At 46.5% G+C, this 22754-nt stretch overlaps 1 protein-coding gene across 1 annotated transcript in view; it reads left to right on the top strand.

Annotated features, from left to right (window-relative positions):
• TBX21 (T-box transcription factor 21) overlaps nucleotides 1-22754 on the top strand; it is a 77042-nt gene that overhangs the window by 40172 nt on the left and 14116 nt on the right. Inside the window, exon 2 of the mRNA XM_030221389.1 lies at nucleotides 2259-2413. Coding sequence (XP_030077249.1) covers nucleotides 2259-2413 — 155 coding nt within the window. The remainder of the gene's footprint in view (nucleotides 1-2258; nucleotides 2414-22754) is intronic.

Raw genomic sequence — 22754 nt, 5'->3', positions numbered from 1 at the left:
CTGCTAGACGGTTCGGTTAGGGAGGGAGTGCGGGCAGAGCTCCTACTTAGACGGTTAGTGGTGATTTTCAGTCCGCTAACTGGCTAAGTAACCGCATAAAGTTAAGGTAGCCTTTTTGCTGTCCTACCCTTATGCACTAAACTTAACTGGGCACCGCTGATACCAGGAGTTTCAATGCTGGGAGCCATGTATGCCTCGGCACGGAATATCCAGGGTCAGATCAGTCTGCAGCTTGAGTGGCTCAGATGCCACGTACCACTGCGGGCTGAATATCGGGCCCTATAAGTGTGTATCAAAGAAGTAGAAAACAAAGCAGACTGAGGTCCAAAAAACTCCTTTATGGAAAAAGACCTGATGTAGATGTGTTTCGCCAAACTGGCTGTATCAGGCGTTTGACATAAAACTAACCAGATAAATTAGTGCTTCCCCTGTCAAATGTATATCCAAGACTACCTAAGAAAACAATCAGCAGTTCTTGAAAAACAAAAAGGCAATTTGCAGCAGGGCAGCAGCTACACTCCTCTTTCCCAAACTGGATTTACATTTTGGCGAAATGCGGCCACGTCGGGTCTTTTTCAATAAAGGATTTTTTGGACTCCTGGTCCGCTCTGTTTTCTACTTCTTGCTGTCTACTGCAGACCTGAAAAGCCTCTCTTTTGCATTCCTGTGTTCAAAGGAACTTAAATGTGTATACTTCTGCTACAGAAGTGCTCGTGCCTAATTTATAGGCACATATTTTGATTGTTATTCTAGTATTCAGTAAAGGAAAGTAGGCATTTAAACAGAATAGGGTCCTTTGGTGCCTAGTTAGAATTGCCCCTAATGAGAGCAGTTTCCAAAAGCAGGTAAAAGTACACCCTGATAAGCCTATGTGTGGCTGTTTTACTCTAAGCACAGCTGCATTTTGCCCCCCCCCCCCCCCAGAAGCTGCTGCCCTAGACAACCTCATTCTGGCCCAGATGATCAAAAGCCCTGCGCTGTTCCAAACAGCGCCCTAAAAATAGCGCTGGCACAGTGCAGGGCTTTTCTGCATCGATGATCAAAGATAATGCATGCAAATCTAAGCAGCGCTATTATCTTTGATTATCATGTTTAAAGTGCGGGAGAATTATGCCGAGCATGCGCTCAGCACAATCCTCCCGCACTTGTTTGACAGGTCTGGGCTGTCAAAAGCCCAAACCTGTCAAACAGCCTGCCAAGGCCCGAACCCCCCCCCCCCCGAACCCCCATAAATCCTGGTGGCCGCCTACGGCCAAACGCTATCCCATCCTCCCTCCCACTCAGCGACGGAGGGGGGGGGGGCTGGAGGTTCGGTGGGTCTCCAGCCCCGGCCCAAACCCCAAGAAATTGTTGTGGCCGCCACCCTGTTATCCATCCACGGAGGGGGGTGGGGGCTGGAGGTCCGGTGGACCTCCAGCCCACCCCAACTCCTCCCCTCCCCCAGCGTTCTGAATCCCTGGTGGTCCGTGGTCACCCACCCACCCTCCCTTCCAGCCCCCCCCCCCCGGCTGGCCCCCTACCTTTTGTTGGAGGAGGGACGCAGCCTGCCTGCCTCCCTCCTCTTCCTGTTGACGCCACTGCAAAATGGCGGCGCCCAGCCCTGCCCATTGCATCCTGGGATGCAGTGGGCGGGGCTACAGACCATGTAAGGGAGCTCAGAGCTGGCGTTGATTTTGCCGCGGCCAGCGATCCAATCTTTGGTGCGCTGGCCGCTGATCATTGGGGATGAATGCGTTAAGCGCTGATTAGCATGCATTTGCAAGCTAATTGCGCTCGAAGCCCTGTTTAGCATGCATTTGCATGCTACTTGCGCTAAGAGCCCTCGAGTGCGTTGTTTCAGGCGCTCGAGGGCTCTGATCATGGGTCGGCAGCAAACTCCAGCGCTAGTATGGCGTTAACAGCCTCTAGCGCCGGAGTTTGCTTTTGATCATGAGGGCCTCTTTGCCTAAAGGTTGTGCCAGCCCTGACAAGAAGTAATTCACAGATCCTCTGCGTCTAGGCAGTTTGGCAGTTGAGTACCTCCTGCTTCCCTCATTCCTGAAGTGTTCGCTCACAGTAGTAACTGTGCAGGCTGCTCATGAGAGGAAGGCTCAGCAAATTTCCAAGTTGTCCCAGGAGGAGCCCTGAACAAACCCCTTCGGTCAGGCTGTGATGTCATCATAGCAGTAACTTGAATAGCAGCTGATTGTGGTGTTGCAGCGCTCTGCTTTCAGTCCGATAATATTAACAGTCTTCTTATGTTCCTTCTCTCCATCTAGGCGGATGTTTCCATTTCTGAGCTTTAATATTTCGGGGCTGGACCCAGCCACTCATTATAACATCTATGTGGACATTGTACTCGCAGACCAGCACCATTGGCGGTACCAAGGAGGGAAATGGGTCCAGTGTGGGAAGGCTGAGGGAAACATGCCAGGTATGGAAAATGTTAGCTGTCCCACGTCCGTACCTTATCCACAGCCATTTTCTTGTGGCTCAGATTTCTGCCCTGCTTTAGTGGCTGGTATGATCTCTACACTGTATGTTAATCATGCAATTTTCAAATCAATGCAGCTTCCATGCTGACATTGCACCAGTTTGCAAAGGGGAAAGCATGTGGCAACTTTGTATTTGAAAATTTTCTAGGTAAAAAAAAAAAAAACCCATAGAGACCGGCACCTGCTTTTTCTTTAGATGCTTTTACCCTGAAAACAGAATGCATTCATGCTCAAAGTTTTGTTGGATTATAAATACTGAAAAAAATAATTAAAAACAAACAGCAACAAAAAAAGCATACATAGTTTGGAAAATGCAAAACTGTTGCATTTGAAGCAGTGCAGGCAAATCTATCTCATGCATATTCACTGTCAATATCCTGAAAACCTGATGAGACTAGGTAAGCTCTGAGGACTGGGTTGGGAATGACTGCTCTTCTAGAGCAATATCAGAAGAGATTTCTTCACAGAAAGGTGCATTCTTAAATAGCCTGCAAAAGGAAGTTGCAGAGATAGAAATGGTAATAGAATTCAAAACAAATGGGATGAACACAGAGAATCCCTAACGAAGAAGAGGAAATTCAAAGTTGGTGAAATGCCCGGGTCTGTGGCATTTCACCAGCAGTGAGGGTGAGCACACTAGATGGATGTGTTATCATCAGAGGTGTAGCCGCGGGTGCACCCAGGCCCACCCAGCAGCAGTGCAACCTTGTGGGGGAAGCAGTCTGGGATCCCGAGGTCCTGCACCTCCCTCCCTTAAGAGCGTCACTCTCACTTCAAACGGGTCTCCGGCGGTGACAGCATTTCCCACACGCTGCCTGCCGCTAACCGGGAAGTCTGCCGTGTCCCGCCAGGCAGAAACAGGAAGTTGCGGCAAAGGGGATGCTTCTGGGTTAGCAGCAGGCAGCATGTGGGAATCGCTGCTGCTGTCGGGGACCCTTTGACACGTGAGGAAGAGTTGTGGGTGGGGTGAGGGAGGGAAGGAGAGATGCTGTATGGGGGGAGAGGCAAAAGAGGGAGAATTGTTGGACTTGGGGTGGAGGGGGAGGAAGGGAGAGATTCAGAAAAGGGGTGTAGAGGAGTGAGAAAGGGAGAAGTCTTGCATATGGGAGTGGGGGAGGGAAGGAGAGATGCTGCAAGGGGGGAAGAGGGGTGAGAAAGGGAGAATTGTTGAACATAGGGTGCTGGCAGTGGTGTATTCACTCAAAGTGTGTGTGTTGTGTATGCACACCCTATCAGACAGTTTATCTGGATTCTCCCTCCTGCCCTCCCCCGTGGAGGGCAGGAGGGAAAATGCAGATTCTCTCACTTCCCTTCTCAGCAAAGCTCTGCAATTCCCACACGCCTTCAAATCACCTCTGCTCTATTCTTCGCCCAGGCAGTGGCAGCAACACTCACAGGCTGCTTGTACCTGTACCGGGACTTTCTCTCACTCTGAACCATCCCGCCCCTTTCTGATGTGACTTCCTGTTTTGTGAAGGGCGGGATGGTTCAGAGTGAGAAAAAGTCCCGGTGCAGGTTCTGGCAGCCTATAAATGCTGCTGCCTGGGCAAGACTGGAGTGGAGGTGATTTGAAGGTATAGATGGGGAGGATGGACGACATACACTCCATGTGAAAAATTCCTGAATATGTTGCTGGGTGGCGGGGATGAATGGAGAGATGCAGCAAAAGGGTGGAGAGGGGTGATAGGGATAAATCTTGCATATGGGGGTGGAGGGAAGAGAGAGAGATGCTGCATGGAGAGGGGACAGGGGTGAGTGAGGGAGAAATGTTGGACATAGGGTTGGAGGGGAAGAAGAAATGGTGCTTGGGGGAGAGAGGGAAAATGTTGGACATGATTTTAGAGGGGGGGGGGGAGAGATGCTGCATGGGTGGGAGAGAGAGATGTTGGACCTTGGGCACAAGGGAGAGAGAGGGAGGGATGGATAGGAGGGAAGGAGAGATACACAGGAGATGGAGAGGGGAGAAAGAGTGAGATGTTGGATCCAGGAGCAGAAGGAAGAGATGCTGGACAATGGGAGTGAGAGAAGAGAGAGGAAGAAATGCTGGACCATGGGGGAGGGCAGGAGGGAAGAAAGAAGGGACAGGGAGCTATCAGGCTACAAAAGTAGGAAGGGGAGAAAGAGGGAGCAGATGCTGGGCTAGAAGGGTAGAGGGAGGAAGATGCTGGAACCATGTAAGAGACATTAGGAGGGAGTGGCAACAAAATGAATAAGAGGATAGTGATTACAGAGGGTAGAAGTATAAGTACATAAGTAATGCCACACTGGGAAAAGACCAAGGGTCCATCGAGCCCAGCATCCTGTCCACGACAGCGGCCAATCCAGGCCAAGGGCACCTGGCGAGCTTCCCAAATGTACAAACATTCTATACATGTTATTCCTGGAATTGTGGATTTTTCCCAAGTCCATTTAGTAGTGGTTTATGGACTTGTCCTTTAGGAAACCGTCTAACCCCTTTTTAAACTCTGCTAAGCTAACTGCCTTCACCACATTCTCCGGCAACGAATTCCAGAATTTAATTATGCGTTGGGTGAAGAAACATTTTCTCCAATTTGTCCTAGTATGGTAATGGGGAGTAGATTAAAGATCAAGGGGAATGATGGGCTGGGGAAGGAGTGAGAAGGGGAATGGGAGACCTAGTAGGTAAGAGAAGAAGATGGAAATTCGATGTGGCTGAAAAGTAAAAAGGAGGAGAAGGGCGAGAGAGGGTGAAATTTGAGTTGACAGAGAGGCAGAACAGAAAAAAGTTGGAAAGAGCTAAAAAGATATAATTAATATGTCAGAGGCAGGTGTAGTGAGGGAATAGACAGCAGAGAGGAGAAAAGACAAATGGACAGCATCAACTTGAAGGAACATAAGAATAGCGTAGTGGGTCAGACCAATGGTTCATCTAGCCCAGTATCCTGCTTCCAACAGTGGCCAATCCAGGTCACAAGTACCTGACAGAAACCCAATTAGTAGCAACATTCCATTGTACCAATCCCGGGGCAAGCAGTAGCTTCCCCCATATTCATGTCAATAGCAGAGTATGGACTTTTTTCCTCCAGGAACCTGTCCAAACCTTTTTTAAACCCAGATACGCTAACCGCTGATACCACATCCTCTGGCAATGAGTTCCAGAGTTTAACTCTTTGTTGAGTGAAAAAATATTTCCTCGTATTTGTTTTGAAAGTAGTTCTTTGTAACTTCATTGAGTGTCCCCTAGTCTTTGTACTTTTTGAAAGAGTAAAAAATTGATTCACTTCTACTTGTTCTACACCACTCAGGATTTTGTAGACCTCAGTCATATCTCCCCTCAGCAATTTGTTTTCCAATCTGAAGAGCCCTAACCTCTTTAGCTTTTCCTCATATGAGAGTGGTGTGGTAGCTGTGTTAGTCCACTTTTAAAGGTAATCAATAGAAATCAAACAAAATAAAACATGGAAAAGAAAATAAGATGATACCTTTTTTATTGGACATAACTTAAAACATTTCTTGATTAGCTTTCGAAGGTTGCCCTTCTTCGTCAGATTGGAAATAATTATTTGGATGGGCTGGAGTGGGGCTTTTCATGGGCTTCGATGACAGCCTTAGAAATTTTAGAACAAAGACAGTGCCAGGCAGATTTCTACAGTCTATGCCCTGAAAATGGCAAGGACAAATCAAGATCTGGTATACATATGAAGTATCACAGCTTATGCTAGGAGTTTATCTTGTTGGGCAACTGGAAGGCCCGTTCAGGTCATTATCTGCCGTCATCTACTATGCTACTATGTAGTAGCTCCCTACTAGGATACTCCTTCCCTTCCCACATGGAACTTCTGTCCATAATGATTCCACTTCTATCTGTTTCATGTAGAATGTTTATTTTGTTTGACTCAATTCCTTCTTAAAATATAGCGCAACCCCCCCCCCCCCTCCAATTAGATCCACTCTATCATTGTGATCAGGGATGTAGCCAGACCTCAACGGGAGGGGGGTCCAGAGCCCAAGATGAGGGGGCACATTTTAGCCCGCCTCCCCCAGCCGCCGACCCCCCCGCCACGCCACTTTCGACCCCCTCCCTGCGCTGCCCCTCCACTGCCACTTTCGGCTGCCGCCACCGCCGCAAAATATCTTTGCTGGTAGGGGTCCCCAACCCCCGCCAGCCTTAGTCTTCTTCAGCTCCGGTCTCCGGCGCATTCGCTCACTTCACTGATCTGATGTGCTGGAGTCAGGATTCACAGCACAGATCAGCGAAGTGAGTGAACGCACTGCAGACCGGCGTTAAAGAAGACTAAGGCTGGCGGGGGTTGGGGACCCCTGCCAGCAAAGGTAGCTTGCGGGGGTAGGGGTGGGGATCAAAAGTGGAGGGGTCCAGGACTAAATCTATGGGGCCCATGCCCCCGTGGCCCCACCTAGCTATGCCCCTGATTGTGATATAATTTGTACCCTGTTATCAAAGTGTCCCATTGATTATCCTTCTTCCACCAGATCTCTGAGATGCCTATTATATCTACCTCTTCATTTAGTGCTATATACAGTGGGGGAAATAAGTATTTGATCCCTTGCTGATTTTGTAAGTTTGCCCACTGACAAAGACATGAGCAGCCCATAATTGAAGGGTAGGTTATTGGTAACAGTGAGAGATAGCACATCACAAATTAAATCCGGAAAATCACATTGTGGAAAGTATATGAATTTATTTGCATTCTGCAGAGGGAAATAAGTATTTAATCCCTCTGGCAAACAAGACCTAATACTTGGTGGCAAAACCCTTGTTGGCAAGCACAGCGGTCAGACGTCTTCTGTAGTTGATGATGAGGTTTGCACACATGTCAGGAGGAATTTTGGTCCACTCCTCTTTGCAGATCATCTCTAAATCATTAAGAGTTCTGGGCTGTCGCTAGGCAACTCGCATCTTCAGCTCCCTCCATAAGTTTTCAATGGGATTAAGGTCTGGTGACTGGCTAGGCCACTCCATGACCCTAATGTGCTTCTTCCTGAGCCACTCCTTTGTTGCCTTGGCTGTATGTTTTGGGTCATTGTCGTGCTGGAAGACCCAGCCACGACCCATTTTAAATGCTAGTTAGTAGTAGTAGTAGGTTGTCACTCAGAATTGTACGGTACATGGCCCCATCCATTCTCCCATTGATGCGGTGAAGTAGTCCTGTGCCCTTAGCAGAGAAACACCCCCAAAACATAACATTTCCACCTCCATGCTTGACAGTGGGGACGGTGTTCTTTGGGTCATAGGCAGCATTTCTCTTCCTCCAAACACGGCGAGTTGAGTTCATGCCAAAGAGCTCAATTTTTGTCTCATCTGACCACAGCACCTTCTCCCAATCACTCTCGGCATCATCCAGGTGTTCACTGGCAAACTTCAGACGGGCCGTCACATGTGCCTTCCGGAGCAGGGGGACCTTGCGGGCACTGCAGGATTGCAATCCGTTATGTCGTAATGTGTTACCAATGGTTTTCGTGGTGACAGTGGTCCCAGCTGCCTTGAGATCATTGACAAGTTCCCCCCTTGTAGTTGTAGGCTGATTTCTAACCTTCTTCATGATCAAGGATACCCCACGAGGTGAGATTTTGCGTGGAGCCCCAGATCTTTGTCGATTGACAGTCATTTTGTACTTCTTCCATTTTCTTACTATGGCACCAACAGTTGTCTCCTTCTCGCCCAGCGTCTTACTGATGGTTTTGTAGCCCATTCCAGCCTTGTGCAGGTGTATGATCTTGTCCCTGACATCCTTAGACAGCTCCTTGCTCTTGGCCATTTTGTAGAGGTTAGAGTCTGACTGATTCACTGAGTCTGTGGACAGGTGTCTTTCATACAGGTGACCATTGCCGACAGCTGTCTGTCATGCAGGTAACGAGTTGATTTGGAGCATCTACCTGGTCTGTAGGGGCCAGATCTCTTACTGGTTGGTGGGGGATCAAATACTTATTTCCCTCTGCAGAATGCAAATAAATTCATATACTTTCCACAATGTGATTTTCCGGATTTAATTTGTGATGTGCTATCTCTCACTGTTACCAATAACCTACCCTTCAATTATGGGCTGCTCATGTCTTTGTCAGTGGGCAAACTTACAAAATCAGCAAGGGATCAAATACTTATTTCCCCCACTGTACTTCAACTCTCTCATCTTATTTTTTAGGCTTCTAACATTTGTATACAGACACTTTAAACTGTGTTTTTTCCTTGCATCTACAAGCTGCTTAGAAGTTGATGGGGATAATGTGCATCCTTTACTCTGCTCTCTCCTTAAATACTCCTGGCTTTCTTTCACCATTGTTGAAACCTCTCTATTGGGATTCCCTAAATGCCCTGTTTTAATAGTATCCTTCAAGGATACACCACACCGAGCCATGTGCTCCTGGGTGACTGTCGGTCCTGATAATAGTTACCCTTAAACAATCAGATTTTCAGCATATGGAGTGGAAGAGTTGCTTAGGGCTTAGAGAAGGGGGTTGTGAACCAGGGAAACCAGGGTTCAAATCCCACTTCTCCCACTAACACTCTTTGGACCTTGGGCAAGTCACTTCACCCTCTGTTGCCTCAGGCTTAGATTGTAAGCACGTTTGGAAAGTGAAATAACTGTGAACTTGAATTTGTGAGTTGCCTTGAGCTTGGATTTGGAAAAGGTGAGTAATACATCTAAAATCCAATCCAATCATTTCCATAGTCAATATACATGGCATAAATTTGCATCCATTGAACACTCTCTATGCATATTCATTGTGGCTATCCTGAATGAATGACTGACTGGCTGTGGAGTCGGCCCAGATTAGAAGTCTCATATTATAAGTCTCATAGCTGGGTTTGTCTGGTAGGCCATACAGGGAGGGACCCTGGGAGGCTGGATGTTTGGACATCAAGCTTGGTTGATAGAATTCAATTAACTGTAGCATCTGACTAGTAGCAGATACTATAGTCACTAGGGGCCATATAGAACTGTGCTCATTAGCTGGATCTATATGGCGGACTACACAGGGGACTTTGAAAAATGTTTCATTGGAATTGCATCTATCAGGTTCAAAAGTGGATATTTACCCAGTGGTTCTGTGGAGAAATGCAGGGGTAGGGGGATAGGGTGGTTAGCATAATAAATACATCTTTAGAGTCAGGGAGTTTTCCATTAGTCCTGAAAACCAATATCCATTTATTAAGAAATCATAATTTGTCATTGAGGAGCTGATAAATACTGGTCAGTTGTGCCTTTGTCATTCCTGGGGAAAATTATAGACAAAGTGGTGGCCTTAAACATTGACCGTTTCTGAACTGTTCCTGTTTTGACAAATTTCAGTTGGGATCTTGAGAATTTCATAGTCCAGAGATCTTGTTACTGCTTTTATTGGATGATTTAATGCAGAGTTAGAGAAGAGAGAGAGGATATTGCTCCTGTAGGGTTACCATATGGCTCCAGAAAAAGGAGGACAGATTGAGCCAGCCGGGTTTTACTTCCATTGCTTTAAAGCAATGGAAGTAAAACCCGGCTGGCTCAATCCGTCCTCCTTTTTCTGGAGCCATATGGTAACCCTATGCTCCTGTATCTTGATCTCTGTCGCCTTACTCTGAGGTTGTCTGAAGGTGGTTGGGATAGGTGGGCTGGTGCTAAAATGGTTTTCTTCTTTACTCTCAGATAGATCTTGGTGTGTGGCGGTTGAGTTACCCTGCTCTTGTTGATGGAGGTTATTTTGTGGCGTTTCAGAGGGAACTGTTTCATCCCCTTTTCTGTTCAATGTATTTATGGCCCCATTGTTGGCAGGAATGGGATTCAGATGGTGTGCAGGTAGGTTTCCTTGTGATGCAGGAAATGGAGTAGGAATGATGGTCAGTTGAATGCTTGCATGAGATTATGGATTGGTGCAGGAATAGCAAACTTTGGGTGAATAAGACTGAAACTATTTGGACTGACCACCATCAAGTTCCTGTGTTGGAGGCCTCTCCGATTTACGGTTTATTCGGATTTGCTATATCGCCTTCTTTAAAACATGAAAAATTGTGCATAATACAAATTACTGTAAGATTTATAAAAGAACTCCATTTCAAATAGGAAGTTATATAACACTCACATGGCTTAAAAAATGATGTTATATCATCTCCAGTTGGTTCAGTACATGGCTTCACACTTGTGGATGGGTTGAAGACGAGACAGTCTGTCAAAGGTCTTCTTAGAGAATTGGCCTGGTTTCCTGTGGTGTTAAAAATCATCCTATGCAAATATATAGAATTATCAGAACCAGAATGATAAAATATGGACAAAATAGCTAAAAATCAAATCAAGTAAACAAAACATCTATGTAGTTATTTAAAATACTTTAATATTGTTTTCCCATCAAGACGACCAAAACAGTTTACAGTCATCAATAAAAACATTATTACATAAAATAAATTATATTAAAATACAATTGATGACAGGATAAAGGAGATACTAGCACAGAGGTATTTCACAACAAGAAAAAGTGCAGTAGGCCAGAAGTGATGTAGGAGACAAAGTTTGTTCAAACAATTAAACCTGATATGGCCAGTGTTTTGGCAAATTAATGCCTGCCTCAGGGATTAAAACTCTGGCCTCCTCAACTCTGACTTTGTTGCAACACCTTTCTGAGCATTGTATTTGTGATGTCTTTCATCAGGTTGAGGAGACCAGAGTTTTAATCCCTGAGACAGGCATTAATTTGCTGAAACACTGGCCGTGTCAGGTTTTATTGTTTGAATAAACTGTGTCTCCTACATCACTTCTGTCCTCTGTGTTTTTTCTTGTTGTGATTAAAATACAATTAAAATAAGCTTTGCGGCTAGATATAGGGAGGAAGGGGAAGTGGGTGTGAACTATGTGGTAAATTTGTATGCTAATATACTCAAGATGAGAGTGCAAATGAGAAAGATGATAAAAATTGCCCCAGTGGTCACATTTCTGTGGCTTGATCTTCTTTTGCCATTATCTGCTTTGCTAGTTGGGTCTCTTTATGTGGTTCTGCTTCAGTATTTCTAGAGCTCCTAGCTTGGCCTTCTCGTATGGCTGTAGCCACAGGCCCACTACTTGTTTCCAAGAACAGACTGTCCAACAAGCTTCAGGTCAGCCATATGACGGAAGTTAATTCTTGTTTTCTAAACTTCTGTTCCTTTGGTGTTCTGAGATTTTTTTTTTTTTTATCCATCATGATCAAAATTACATTCAGAATTATAATTCCTAGAATGCTTGAACGGAAAAATCCAGTCTAGCTCAGCTTGCCCTTGAATGAAGTAGTGTTAGTTGAGAGGTGTGCCTGGAGGGAGGGAATCAATGAAAAGAGGAGTTGTGTGTTCTGGAAAGTTCATGTTCATCATCCATTTTGGGGTTTTATGTTGGTCCAATAAGAGGTGTAACGGTCTGCAAGGAATTAGATACTCCCCTCTCTGTAGCTTTTCTGGTGTTATCATGATGTACAGCAGAAATCACAGATTCAAGAGAAACTGACAGAAGCTTAGCTGAGGAGCTAATGCAGATGGTAGTGGTATTCTTGTGGTTGAGAGACCAGTGACAGCAAAGATGATAGTGGAGTGGTTGTGGCAGGTAGATTAGTGGGTGTAGTGATGAAGATGCATGATTGTTTTTGGTAAATCAGGCGGTGTGCTAATCCTAGACATGATTAGTAGTTTAGCAAGTTCTCTCTCTCATTTATGTCTTTTCTCACAAGTCAGTGATGCTCTGGAGTTCATTGTTGGAGAATGTGATATGTGATAAAAAGCAGTTAGTACAGCTCGGTCAGGGCCGCCAAGAGACAGCCGGGCCTGGAGCAAACAATGTTAAGGGGCTGATGCCACTGCCCCCCCCCCCCCCCCCCCCACACACACACACACACACACACACATGGAATCCTCTACTTGCCTGGAGTCATTGAATGGTAGGCAGCAGCAATCAAGAGAGACTGCTCTGCCAGCCATGAGTCCTTCTTCCTGCCGCCTCCTGTGAAGTAACTTCCTGTTTTTACATAGGTGGGATGTGGCAGGAAGAAGGACCAGTGGCCAGCTTCTGGATCGCTGCTGCCTGCCATTCAATTGTTCCAGGGAAATAAAGGACGGGTGAGGGGGGGTTGGAATGGAGGGAAAGATGCTGGATCTCACCTGGGCTGCCAGTGCTGGGCCGGGGAGAATCTTCACCCCCCCCCCCCCCTTGGCGGCCCTGAGCTATGTTTGAACTACTACTACTAATCAATTCTATAGCACGACTAGACATACACAGTACTGTAGACAAACACTAAGAGACAGTCTTTGATCAACAGAGCTTACAATCTATTCAAGCAGATAAACAGGACAAATTAGGGAGTTTTGTTTATTATGGGAATGATTAACAAGTTTCTGAAGAAAAAACTCAATAAACCATTATTAAGGTAGATTTGCTTACTACTGGGGATAAGCAACACAAAATCTATCAGCTTTTTGGGTTCCTGACAGGCATTTGTGACCTGAAATGGCCACTGTTGGAAATAGGATACTGGGCTTGATAGACTTTGGTCTGATCCAGTGTGGCAACTCTCATGTTCTTAGGCTCTGTTCAGCAGAAATCACAGATTCATTGAAATCTGGCAGGAGCTATGATGTGAGTGGAAATCTGTCTTCAAGTGGGGTTGTGAGTAGAGAGTTGCACAGGGATAGAAATTTCACCCATACCCAACAGAATCTAACCCATACCCACCTGTACAGAAAGATCCATTCCATCCCCACCCATCTCCACAATTAATCTCCTCCATCATCACCTGTACCCACAGGCGGTGATGCTATTATTTATTATTATGACATTTCTACCCTGCATTTTGCCAAGAAAGCTCAGGTTCAATGCGGCTTACATAACAAATTAAGAAGAAGCATTACAATACAATTAATATTAATACAAGAATACAACAATTATTATGTATTGGTTGTAGGGTTTTAATTATGCAGTTTGACATGTCAGCTGCATTTGATTTGGGGCTTTTTCCTTCTCATAAGCACATAAGCACTGCCACGCTGGGAAAAGACCAAAGGTCCATCAAGCCCAGCACTCTGTCTCCGACAGATTCCAGAGTGTGGGGTACCTCATTTGCTCTCAGCCCTCTGTTTCCTCCAGAGGTGTAGCCAGACCTCAGTTTGGGGGGGGGGGGGGGCCAGAGCACGAAGTGGGGGGCACACTTTGTCCCATCTCCTTGCCACTCTCCGCCCTCGCCGCAACCCCACATACGCTCACTGTGGTGATATTCGGCACTGCGCTGCCTGCCCTGCTTTTTCGCCCAGCGTGCAGGCTCAGTTTTAATGAAATTGATCATGTGCAAAACTCGCACATGCTCAATTTCATTAAAACTGAGCATGTGAATGAGGGAGGGGGAAGCAGGGCAAGTAGGGCAGGCAGCGTGGCGGCAAATATTTCCGCAGGAAAAGCTTCTGTTGGCAGAGCTTGGGGATCCCCACCAGCCAAACCAGCAGACTTTGATGGGCTCAAACCCAAATTGGGAGGGGCCCAGGCCCCCAAGGCCCCCCTGTGGCTATGCCACTGGTTTCCTCCCAACCCCAACAGCCTCCTTTGTTTTTTTTTTGGATAGTACTCACTACTCAACCAGTGAGTATTCCAAAGGTGCTTCAGCTGCCTCTCTGGGCATTCCAAGCCTCATTCTGGTGCTCCAATTTCCTCTCTCAGTGTATTCCAAGCCTCATTCTGGAGTTACCAGAGATTTTGACTACACTTCCATGTGAATCCCATGGCAACTTCTTCCATTCCTGCGGGAATCCCATGGTATCTTCTTCCATCGCTGCGGGAATCTGGCAGGTTCTGTAGGATTTCCACAGTCCCCATTCCCGTGCAGCGCTCTAATTGTGAGATTTGAAGGCAGAGCCAGCCCAATGTATCTGATGCCCTAGGTGAACCTTCTGCAATGCACTGGCCACCCCTAGGGGTGGCTCCAACTCTACCCCTCACCTAGATCATCATCTCTTTTTCCCTATGCTACCCCTCCCCCACCATGTCCAACATTTCCCCTTGCCTTCCCTATCCCCCTGCTCCCAAGGTGTTCAGCATCTCATCACCCCTTCCCTTATTTACCCTCATTCCCAAGATATTCAGCATCTGATCTCTCCTTCCCTACCCTCCTCCTCTTTATCCAGCATCTCTCCTTTTTTTTCCTTTTTCTACCCGAAGTGTCCAGCATTACTCCCTCCTATCCAGTGGCGTACCAAGGGGGGGGCGGTGGGGGTGGTCCGCCCTGGGTTCACGCCACTGGGGGGGTGCTGCACGCACCTATCCGTCGTTCGTTCCATGCTTCCTCTGCCCCGGAACAGGTTCCTGTTCCGGGGCAGAGGGAGCATGGAACGAATGACGGACAGGTGCGCGCGGCACCCTCCCCAGCGGCGTGCACCCGGAGGTGGGGTTCTTTCGCAGGGGGGGGTTGTCCTTTCGCTCTTCCTTCCTTCTCACCCCCGTCTCCATGCAGCAGCAGGCGGACGGTGAGCAGAACCTCTCCCTGCGAGGAGGCCAGTGGTAGCTTCTGGGCTGTGGGGATTGGCCGGTTTCAGCCCTTTCCCGCCCTCCGCCTGCTTTTCATTGAGCACAGCTACAGCGGTGGGAGCAGGGAGTGCAGAGGTGCTGGGGGCAGCTCGCGGACGGGGCTCGCGTGGGTGGCTGCAGAGACTGTTCAGCACGCAGAAGGGGGGGAGATCGCGCTGCATCCGGGGGGGCGCTGCACCGGGGGGGGGGGGCGCTGCACCGGGGGGGGGGGGGGCGCGCATCGGCGATCTGCCCCGGGTGTCAGCCCCCCTGGGAACGCCACTGCTCCTATCCTCTACTTTCAGTATCTCACCTCTCTCCCCTCCTCCCCCTGATACCCAGCATCAGTCCTTACTTCCCCTCCCCCTCACCCAATGCCTAGCATCTCTCACCTTTTCCCTTTTCCTTGCTGGTCTGCATCCTCCTCTCATTTGCTTTTGCTGCCAGTGCTGATGCCTCACTACCTCTGCTCTGTCTAGAACACACTGCATGCTGCAATAATTCACAGCATGGTTGAGGCCTGCCAAGACTCACTCACTCTGATGCAAACTTCCTGTCAGAGGGGGTAGGCTATGGCAGGCAGGTGCCGGAAAGCTGCCCCCTGAATTCTGCCACCCTTGATAAGGCTGGCCTGAAGTCATCAAGGAGCAAAGACCAGCCTCCAGGTCTCTGCTGCCATCAGCAACTCTAGGAAAAGCTGATACAGAATACTAACAAAAAGAAAACAATAAATAGACAATCTGACTAATCTGATTCTCTGCTTCTCCTGTCCTTGGAGCCTGTAATCTGGACATAACTTAATACATTTCTTGATTAGCTTTCGAAGGTTGCCCTTCTTCCTCAGATCGGAAATCAGCAAATGAGGTAGCTGATAGTATATATGAGAGAAACATCAAAGCATTACTTTGACTGTCTAACAGAGTGGGAGGGTGGGGGTATGCATGGGGACATCAAAGCATTTCATTGATATTCTAACAGAATGGGTGTTGGTAGGTGAGAGGAGGGTAATAAACAGAGAAATAAACAAAGAAATACAGCTTTATGTTTTATAATGAGTTAGAAAACCCAGATCCTTATTAAGAGGCAGATGCAGCAACCAAACGTAAAAAAATCTAAATCGTTAAAGTCCCTAACGATTTTAAAATAACGAAAAATGCACCAAAAAAAAAAGTCACACATGCTGAGATCGGTAGTGAAACGTACAATGTATCAAAGAATCACAATACACATCGTTAATCGGCCCCCAAATCATGCGCAGAGCAGCCAAGCGTTATGTTAGCTGCTCTGCGCATGCCACAAACAGTCAAAACACAGTCAAATCGCAAGCACATGGCTCCCAAATAAAAACAAAACTAAAAAAAAAGGGTCGGGAGGGGGCAAGGGCGCTCATCAGGAGCGTCCTGTACAGACGGCCTTGCCCCCCCCCCGCTGCTCCCCACTTTCCGCCGCTCCCCCCACCCCGAAAAAGCAAAATTCTAGCAGCCCCTGCCCCCTCCCCACTTTCCGCCGCTCCCCCCACCCCGAAAAAGCAAACTTCTAGAAGCCCCTGCCCCCCTCCCTTCCTCACTACTCTCTCACCTCAGCTCCGCCTCCCGACATCCTCCGTCCGTACCCCGCCCCCTTTTGGGGTCGTCGCCGCCATTCCCCTCCTCCATCGGGCCCCCCTTCCTCTTACCGGGCCCGTGCAGCGCCTCTCTCCTCTGTCCGAAGGCGCTGCACGGGCAAGAAGAAAGCTGAATCAGCTGATGCCTGCCTTCGCCTAGCTTCGATAGAGCGTCTTTCTCCTCCTGGGCCCGCCCCTGTCTGACGTCAGTAACCTACGTAGGTTACTGACGTCAGACAGGGGCGGGCGCAGCAGAAGAAAGACGCGCCATCGCGAAGGCAGGCATCAGCTGATTCAGCTTTCTTCTTGCCCGTGCAGCGCCTTCGGACAGAGGAGAGAGGCGCTGCACGGGCCCGGTAAGAGGAAGGGGGGCCCGATGGAGGAGGGGAATGGCGGCGACGACCCCAAAAGGGGGCGGGGCACGGATGGAGGATGTCGGGAGGCGGAGCTGAGGTGAGAGAGTAGTGAGGAAGGGAGGGGGGCAGGGTCTTCTAGAAGTTTGCTTTTTCGGGGTGGGGGGAGCGGCGGAAAGTGGGGAGCAGCGGGGGGGGGGGGGGCAAGGCCGTCCGTACAGGACGCTCCTGATGAGCGCCCTTGCCCCCTCCCGATCCTTTTTTTATTTTTATTTTTTTATGTGTTTACTGAGGTCCTTTGGACCAATCACAGCGCTTTTAGCTCTGCTAATGCGCTGGGATTGGCTCAAAGTTTGTTTATTTTTTCACTTAACACTTTTTCCTGCCACGGAGCTGTCCTAACGAGAGGTCCAGACCTCTCGTTAGTTTTCCTGCCTTTTTCCTGCGTAAAGGCAATCGGAAAAGGTTAGTGCATGTCGTTTCAATGGGGTTTTCACACTAATTGCTCATCTCCATTCCGTTTTCGTTAGCTGCTACTGTCGTCGGAAAATAGGCTTAAGTGCATGGAAAGGATAGGAAATTCTTCCCTGAGGGCTCATTTAACGATGAAAAACGTTTAGTGCATCTACCTCTAAGTCCTGTTTGTTGGGTGTCAAAATATTCAATCATTCTTATTTCAAAGGTCTTACGTTCCTGTATTGTTTTAAAATTACCTTTCAGTATTCTTACTGTGAAATCACTGGTGCAGTGTTCTGGTCTTGTGAAGTGTTGGCCCACAGGTGTTTAGAGAAACAACATGTGCAGAGACACTCAATCATAGGGGGCCTTTCCTACCCTCAAGAATGTGAGCTTTAAGATTTTATTGTCCCACGCTTTTCTTTTTTTAGCTGTTCGATTATGGAGTGATCTCCCATTGGAAAGTTCAATGAGTTGTTATTACTCTTTTTGTAAAGCATTGAAAACATAATTGTTTAAGTAGAATTTGATGTTATGCTTTTTTTTTTTTTTTAATAATTTTATTCCTGTTATACTTTTTACTTCCTGATGTGTGTATCAGTCTCTTTTTGATATTGTACTCTTGCCTTGAATCTCAGTTTGAGAGAGCTGGCAGGTGATAAGTCTCATATAACATAACATAACTGTAGCAATGCAGGCTGGCTCGCCAGTGCTGAAATGTGCTTAGCAGTGGAAAAAATATGGAGCATAAAATGACAAATTGTTCTGAATCTGCTGAATGTAGGTTTACTGGTTTCTTTTCTAAAACTGAATAACATTGACATCTGCACACACTGACTACTTAAATCTGCATTACAAAGGAAACCCCTCCCTGCCCTTTTCAAAGCAGCTCCACAGCTTTACAGAGTCATTTGTCATCATTCTGTTATGTACTTTGTGTGTCCCTTTAATACAATTAGCTTTACAGAGCCCAGTTCTCTGAGGAAATCTTCAGGAATCACTGATAGATATAGGGAGCTTTTAGCAAAAACAACAAAAAGAGAAAATTCCATGATCTGGACTGGGCAGAGTCATTGCATAGAATTCAAAAATACTTGTAGGCCAGGGGTGAGTGGCATTTTAAATGGGGTCATTTCCTGTTTCTTGTGGGCTTCCAGCTGAATCGGAACCAGCTCTGCTATGAGCCACCATGATCTACCATTTTAACCTTGGAGTATGACCTTGAAAGGGGAGACAGGGATCTGGATTTAGTTCACACGTTTTACAGTGGTAGTTCAAGGTACAGGGATATTTCCTTATTCCCAGAGGCGTTACATTCTAAGTTTGTACCTGAAGCAGAACAGAGGGCTAAAGAGTTACCCAAAGTCACAAGGAGCAGCAGTTGAATTTGAACCCTGGCTTCCCTGGTTTTCAGCTCACTGCTCAAACCATTAAGTTTCTCCATTACAATTTTCCAGTTCTCAGCACCTCTTCCTAAAAAATCCTTCCATTATCTTGCCAGTAAGGAAAGAAAGGGTATTCAAAAGCTGCCGTCTTCATATTTTACACACACCGATTCACCTCTGCCCAACTGCAAATGAAGAGAGAACATAGAAACACTGAAAAATGAAGGCAAATAAAGACGATATGGTCTATCCAGTCTCTCATTCACGCCCTATCCCTTTCTCTCCTTTCGAGATCCTATGCTGAGAAAGAATGGTAGATCATGGAATGACTTCCCAGTGGAGGTGGCAGGCACCGAAAGCTGAATTCATAAGAGCTTGGGACAAGTACATAGGATCTCTAAGGGAGTGATGGGGAGAGTAGTTGGCATGGATGGGTAGACTGGATAGGCCACATTGTCTTTATACATTTTTCTCTGTTTCTATGTAGTAATACAGACAGATAAGCACAGAGCATTCTTGCTTATGAGGAAGTGAGAGGAAAGTGAAATATCAACCACAATTCTTGACACTGTAGCAGGAATGCTGTTGGGCATGCTAGATAAGTGACAGATGTAGCATGGCAGCTTCAAAATGCCTTTTCTTTAAATTTTATTTACAAAAGCTAATGTAATGGTCTATACCTACTGCACTTGAATGTAATTTGTCTTGAGCTACTGCTGAAAAGGCCTGGGCTAAATTCAAAATTCCTTCCCTAATGGAAAAGAAATGCTGCTTTTGAAACAAGACATTTTGCAAGTCCAAAAGGAATCAGCAATGCAAGGGATTAACACAACTGCTAGCACTGGCCAGCCCAGCCCTGCTGCTCTTGATATCTTGGTTTTGGTTGGGTTGCAGCCTTTATTTCTGAGTGGTAGAGCCAGCACTCCCTCTAGTGAACACCTGTGGTACTGCAGTCAGTTTGTAAGTTCGTTCATTCATTACAACACTCGATACCTAGGATATATGACACTATAGTGGGGTTCTGTCCCCCAATATGAAAATATTCTCTTACTGTCAATGTTTATAGGTTTTCATCTCTGTTCTTCAAACAAGTTCTTTTAATCAAATGGATTTCATTATAAAACTGACAGTTCCTTCAACTCCCAGATCTAGGCAAAATAGGCAACTGCAAACCGCCGTGCAGAGCCGGCGGAACGCGATAAGCAGGGTATGCATGGCAGGGGGGCACCAACATTCGGGGGGCATCAGAGACTGCCTTGCTTATCCTCCCTCCACTGCCACTGCAATACCGCCGCCCCCCCCTCCCGCGTACTACTACCTTGCCACCCAGCCTGGTGGTGTAGTGGCCGCTGCGGGGTGGGGGGGGGGGGAGGAAAGAATCCCACTCTTTCCTGCCCGCTGCCACTACTCTGTCTCCAGCACTCTCCACTTTTCTCTTCTGTGCAGCGGATGACCCTGCTGTATTTTAAAAATGGCTGCTGAGGCTTCCGGCAGCAGTCTCGCAAGACAGCCGCTGAAGTCTTGGCAGCCATTTGGGGAAAACACAGTGGTCGCACCCGCAGCACAGAAGAGAAAAGCGGAGAGCGCCAGAGGCTGAGTAGCGGTAGTGGGCAGGAAAGAGTGGGATTCTTTCCTGCCTCCGCAGCCGTAGAAGCCACTATACCACCAGGGCGAACGGCAAGGTAGAACTGTAGTATGCTGGAGGGGAATGGTGGCATTACTTTGGGGAGGGGGGGCAGGTTTTGGCACAGTATAAGTCATCACAAGGACAAAATATAAGGAAACCAATGGACTGCATTGGGGGCTTAAAGCCCATTTAGTTATGTTAAAACAAATGAGAAATCTGCATGAAAGAAAATATATATTTTTTATTATTTTGACTTATGAAAACCACTTGTCACTGAAACATGCTCAAAACAGAATAATCAATTTGTTAAAAAGAGATGAGATGAAGATGTGATTCCATGTGCCCCAATGAAAGAAGAGTTTAATTTTACTTCCAGTCTTTATAACATCAGGCTTCCCAAGGCAGATTACAACAGTTAAGATGAACCCATCAGTAAACAGGATATCCTCACTGAAATTTGGCCATATATTACTGTATTTATAGAACAGTTTAGAAAAAGGAGCACAAAATATAGCCTTTATTAGTGCTGTTTCCAGCAGCTACAATAATTTTTTAAGCAGTTTTAGTGATATTCAGTTTTATTTCATGATATTTATATCTACATATGGGAAGCTTTCAAATAAATTAAAAAGCTGTCAAGTAAAAAAACAAAACTTTTGTTCTTCACCTTTTAAGGCACTGGGCTGAAAAAGGGGGTAGGGTGCTAGAAGAGGGGAGGGAGAAGAGAGAAAGGAGTTGCTGGACTTGGGGGGGGGGGATTGATAGTTTTCGAAAAAAGATGGACGTCCATCTTTCTTTTTGAAAATACCGTCAGAGACGTCCAAATCCTTAAATTTGGATGTCCTTGGATTTGGACATTTCTGACTTACGGTGATTTTCAAAACCAAAGACGTCCATGTCAAAAACGTCCAAATGCAAGCCATTTGGTCATAGGAGGAGTCAGTATTTGTAGTGCACTGGTCCCCCTGACACGCCAGGACACCAACCAGGCACCCTAGGGGGCACTGCAGTGGACTTCATAAAATGCTCCCAGGAACATAGCTCCCTTACCTTGTGTGCTGAGCCCCCCAAAACCCACAACTTTACACCACTACCATTGCCCTTACGAGTGACGGGGAGCACCTATATATAGGTATGGTGGGTTTTGGAGAGCTCGCTGTTTCCTCCACAAATGTAACAAGTAGGGGGGTATGGGCCTGGGTCCGCCTGTCTGAAGTGCACTGCAGTATCCACTAAAACTACTCCTGGGACCTTCATGCGCTGTCACGGAGCTGAGTATGACATCTGAGGCTGGCACGAAATATTTTTAAAGATGTTTTTTGAGGATGGGAGGGAGTTAGTGAACACTGGGGGAGTAACGGGAGGTCATCCCCGATTCTCTCCGGTGGTCATCTGGTCATTTTGGGCACCTTTTTGTGCCTTATTCGTAAAAAAACACGTCCGGGTGAAACGTCCATGTGTTCATCAGGGACGTCCTTGCTTTTTTCGATTATGGGTCAAAGATGTCCAAGTGTTAGGCACGCCCAAGTCCCGCCTTCGATACGCCTCCAACACGCCCCTTTGAAATTTGGAAATCCTTGTGACAGACTGCAGTTGGAGATGTCCAAAATCGGATTTCAATTATATCGATTTGGACACTCTGGGAGAAGGATGTCCATCTTCCAATTTATGTTGAAAGATGGATGTCCTTCCCTTTCGAAAATGAGCCTGATAGCCTCTATATGTGTGTGGCAAAACAGTCCATTCATTTGTATGTGTGTGCCTGTGTTAGGAGTTTGCAAAATATTTTTTATTTTGGGTCACTTTTTCATCTTTTGTTTGTTTAGTTTCTCCTTTATTTCATTTGCTAAATAATTTTATTTATATATTCTAATTTGATATTCTGTTATTCTTGAAACCAAATGAGAGTGGTTTACAATATAAACATTAAAGCAATTTAATAACAAAACAAACAGTAAAGCATAAACATATTAACAAAAAAAAAAGAAGAACATTACTATACCATCTATTTTCACATTCCACCTTTTCCCACTTCTTTGCATCCTAAGTTCCACCAACATTCTGGAAATGTGAGACAAAACAACCAAGCCTTAATATTTTTTTAAATGATGGGTAATTAGCTCCCAATCCAAGTTCCATCAGTGAAGAGCTCCAAAGCGATGGGGCTGAATAACTAAATGCCTCCTTTCTAGTTACAATCAAATTTTAGAAGAGAACGAACACTCAATGAAATTATATGGAAATACTTTTAAAACAAATAAGATGACATTCACTCACAGAACAGTTAAGTTGCCAGAGGATGTGGTAACAGCAGTTTGTGTATCTGTTTTAAGAAGGGTTTGGACAAGTTCCTGGATGAGAAGTCCACAGTTGAGATAGACATGGGGAAGCC

The sequence above is a fragment of the Microcaecilia unicolor genome, chromosome 12, assembly GCF_901765095.1.
Source record: "Microcaecilia unicolor chromosome 12, aMicUni1.1, whole genome shotgun sequence".
In the NCBI taxonomy this organism is placed as follows: domain Eukaryota; kingdom Metazoa; phylum Chordata; class Amphibia; order Gymnophiona; family Siphonopidae; genus Microcaecilia; species Microcaecilia unicolor.
The sequence above is the reverse complement of the archived record's forward strand: the minus strand, read 5'-3'. Positions and strand labels throughout refer to the sequence as shown.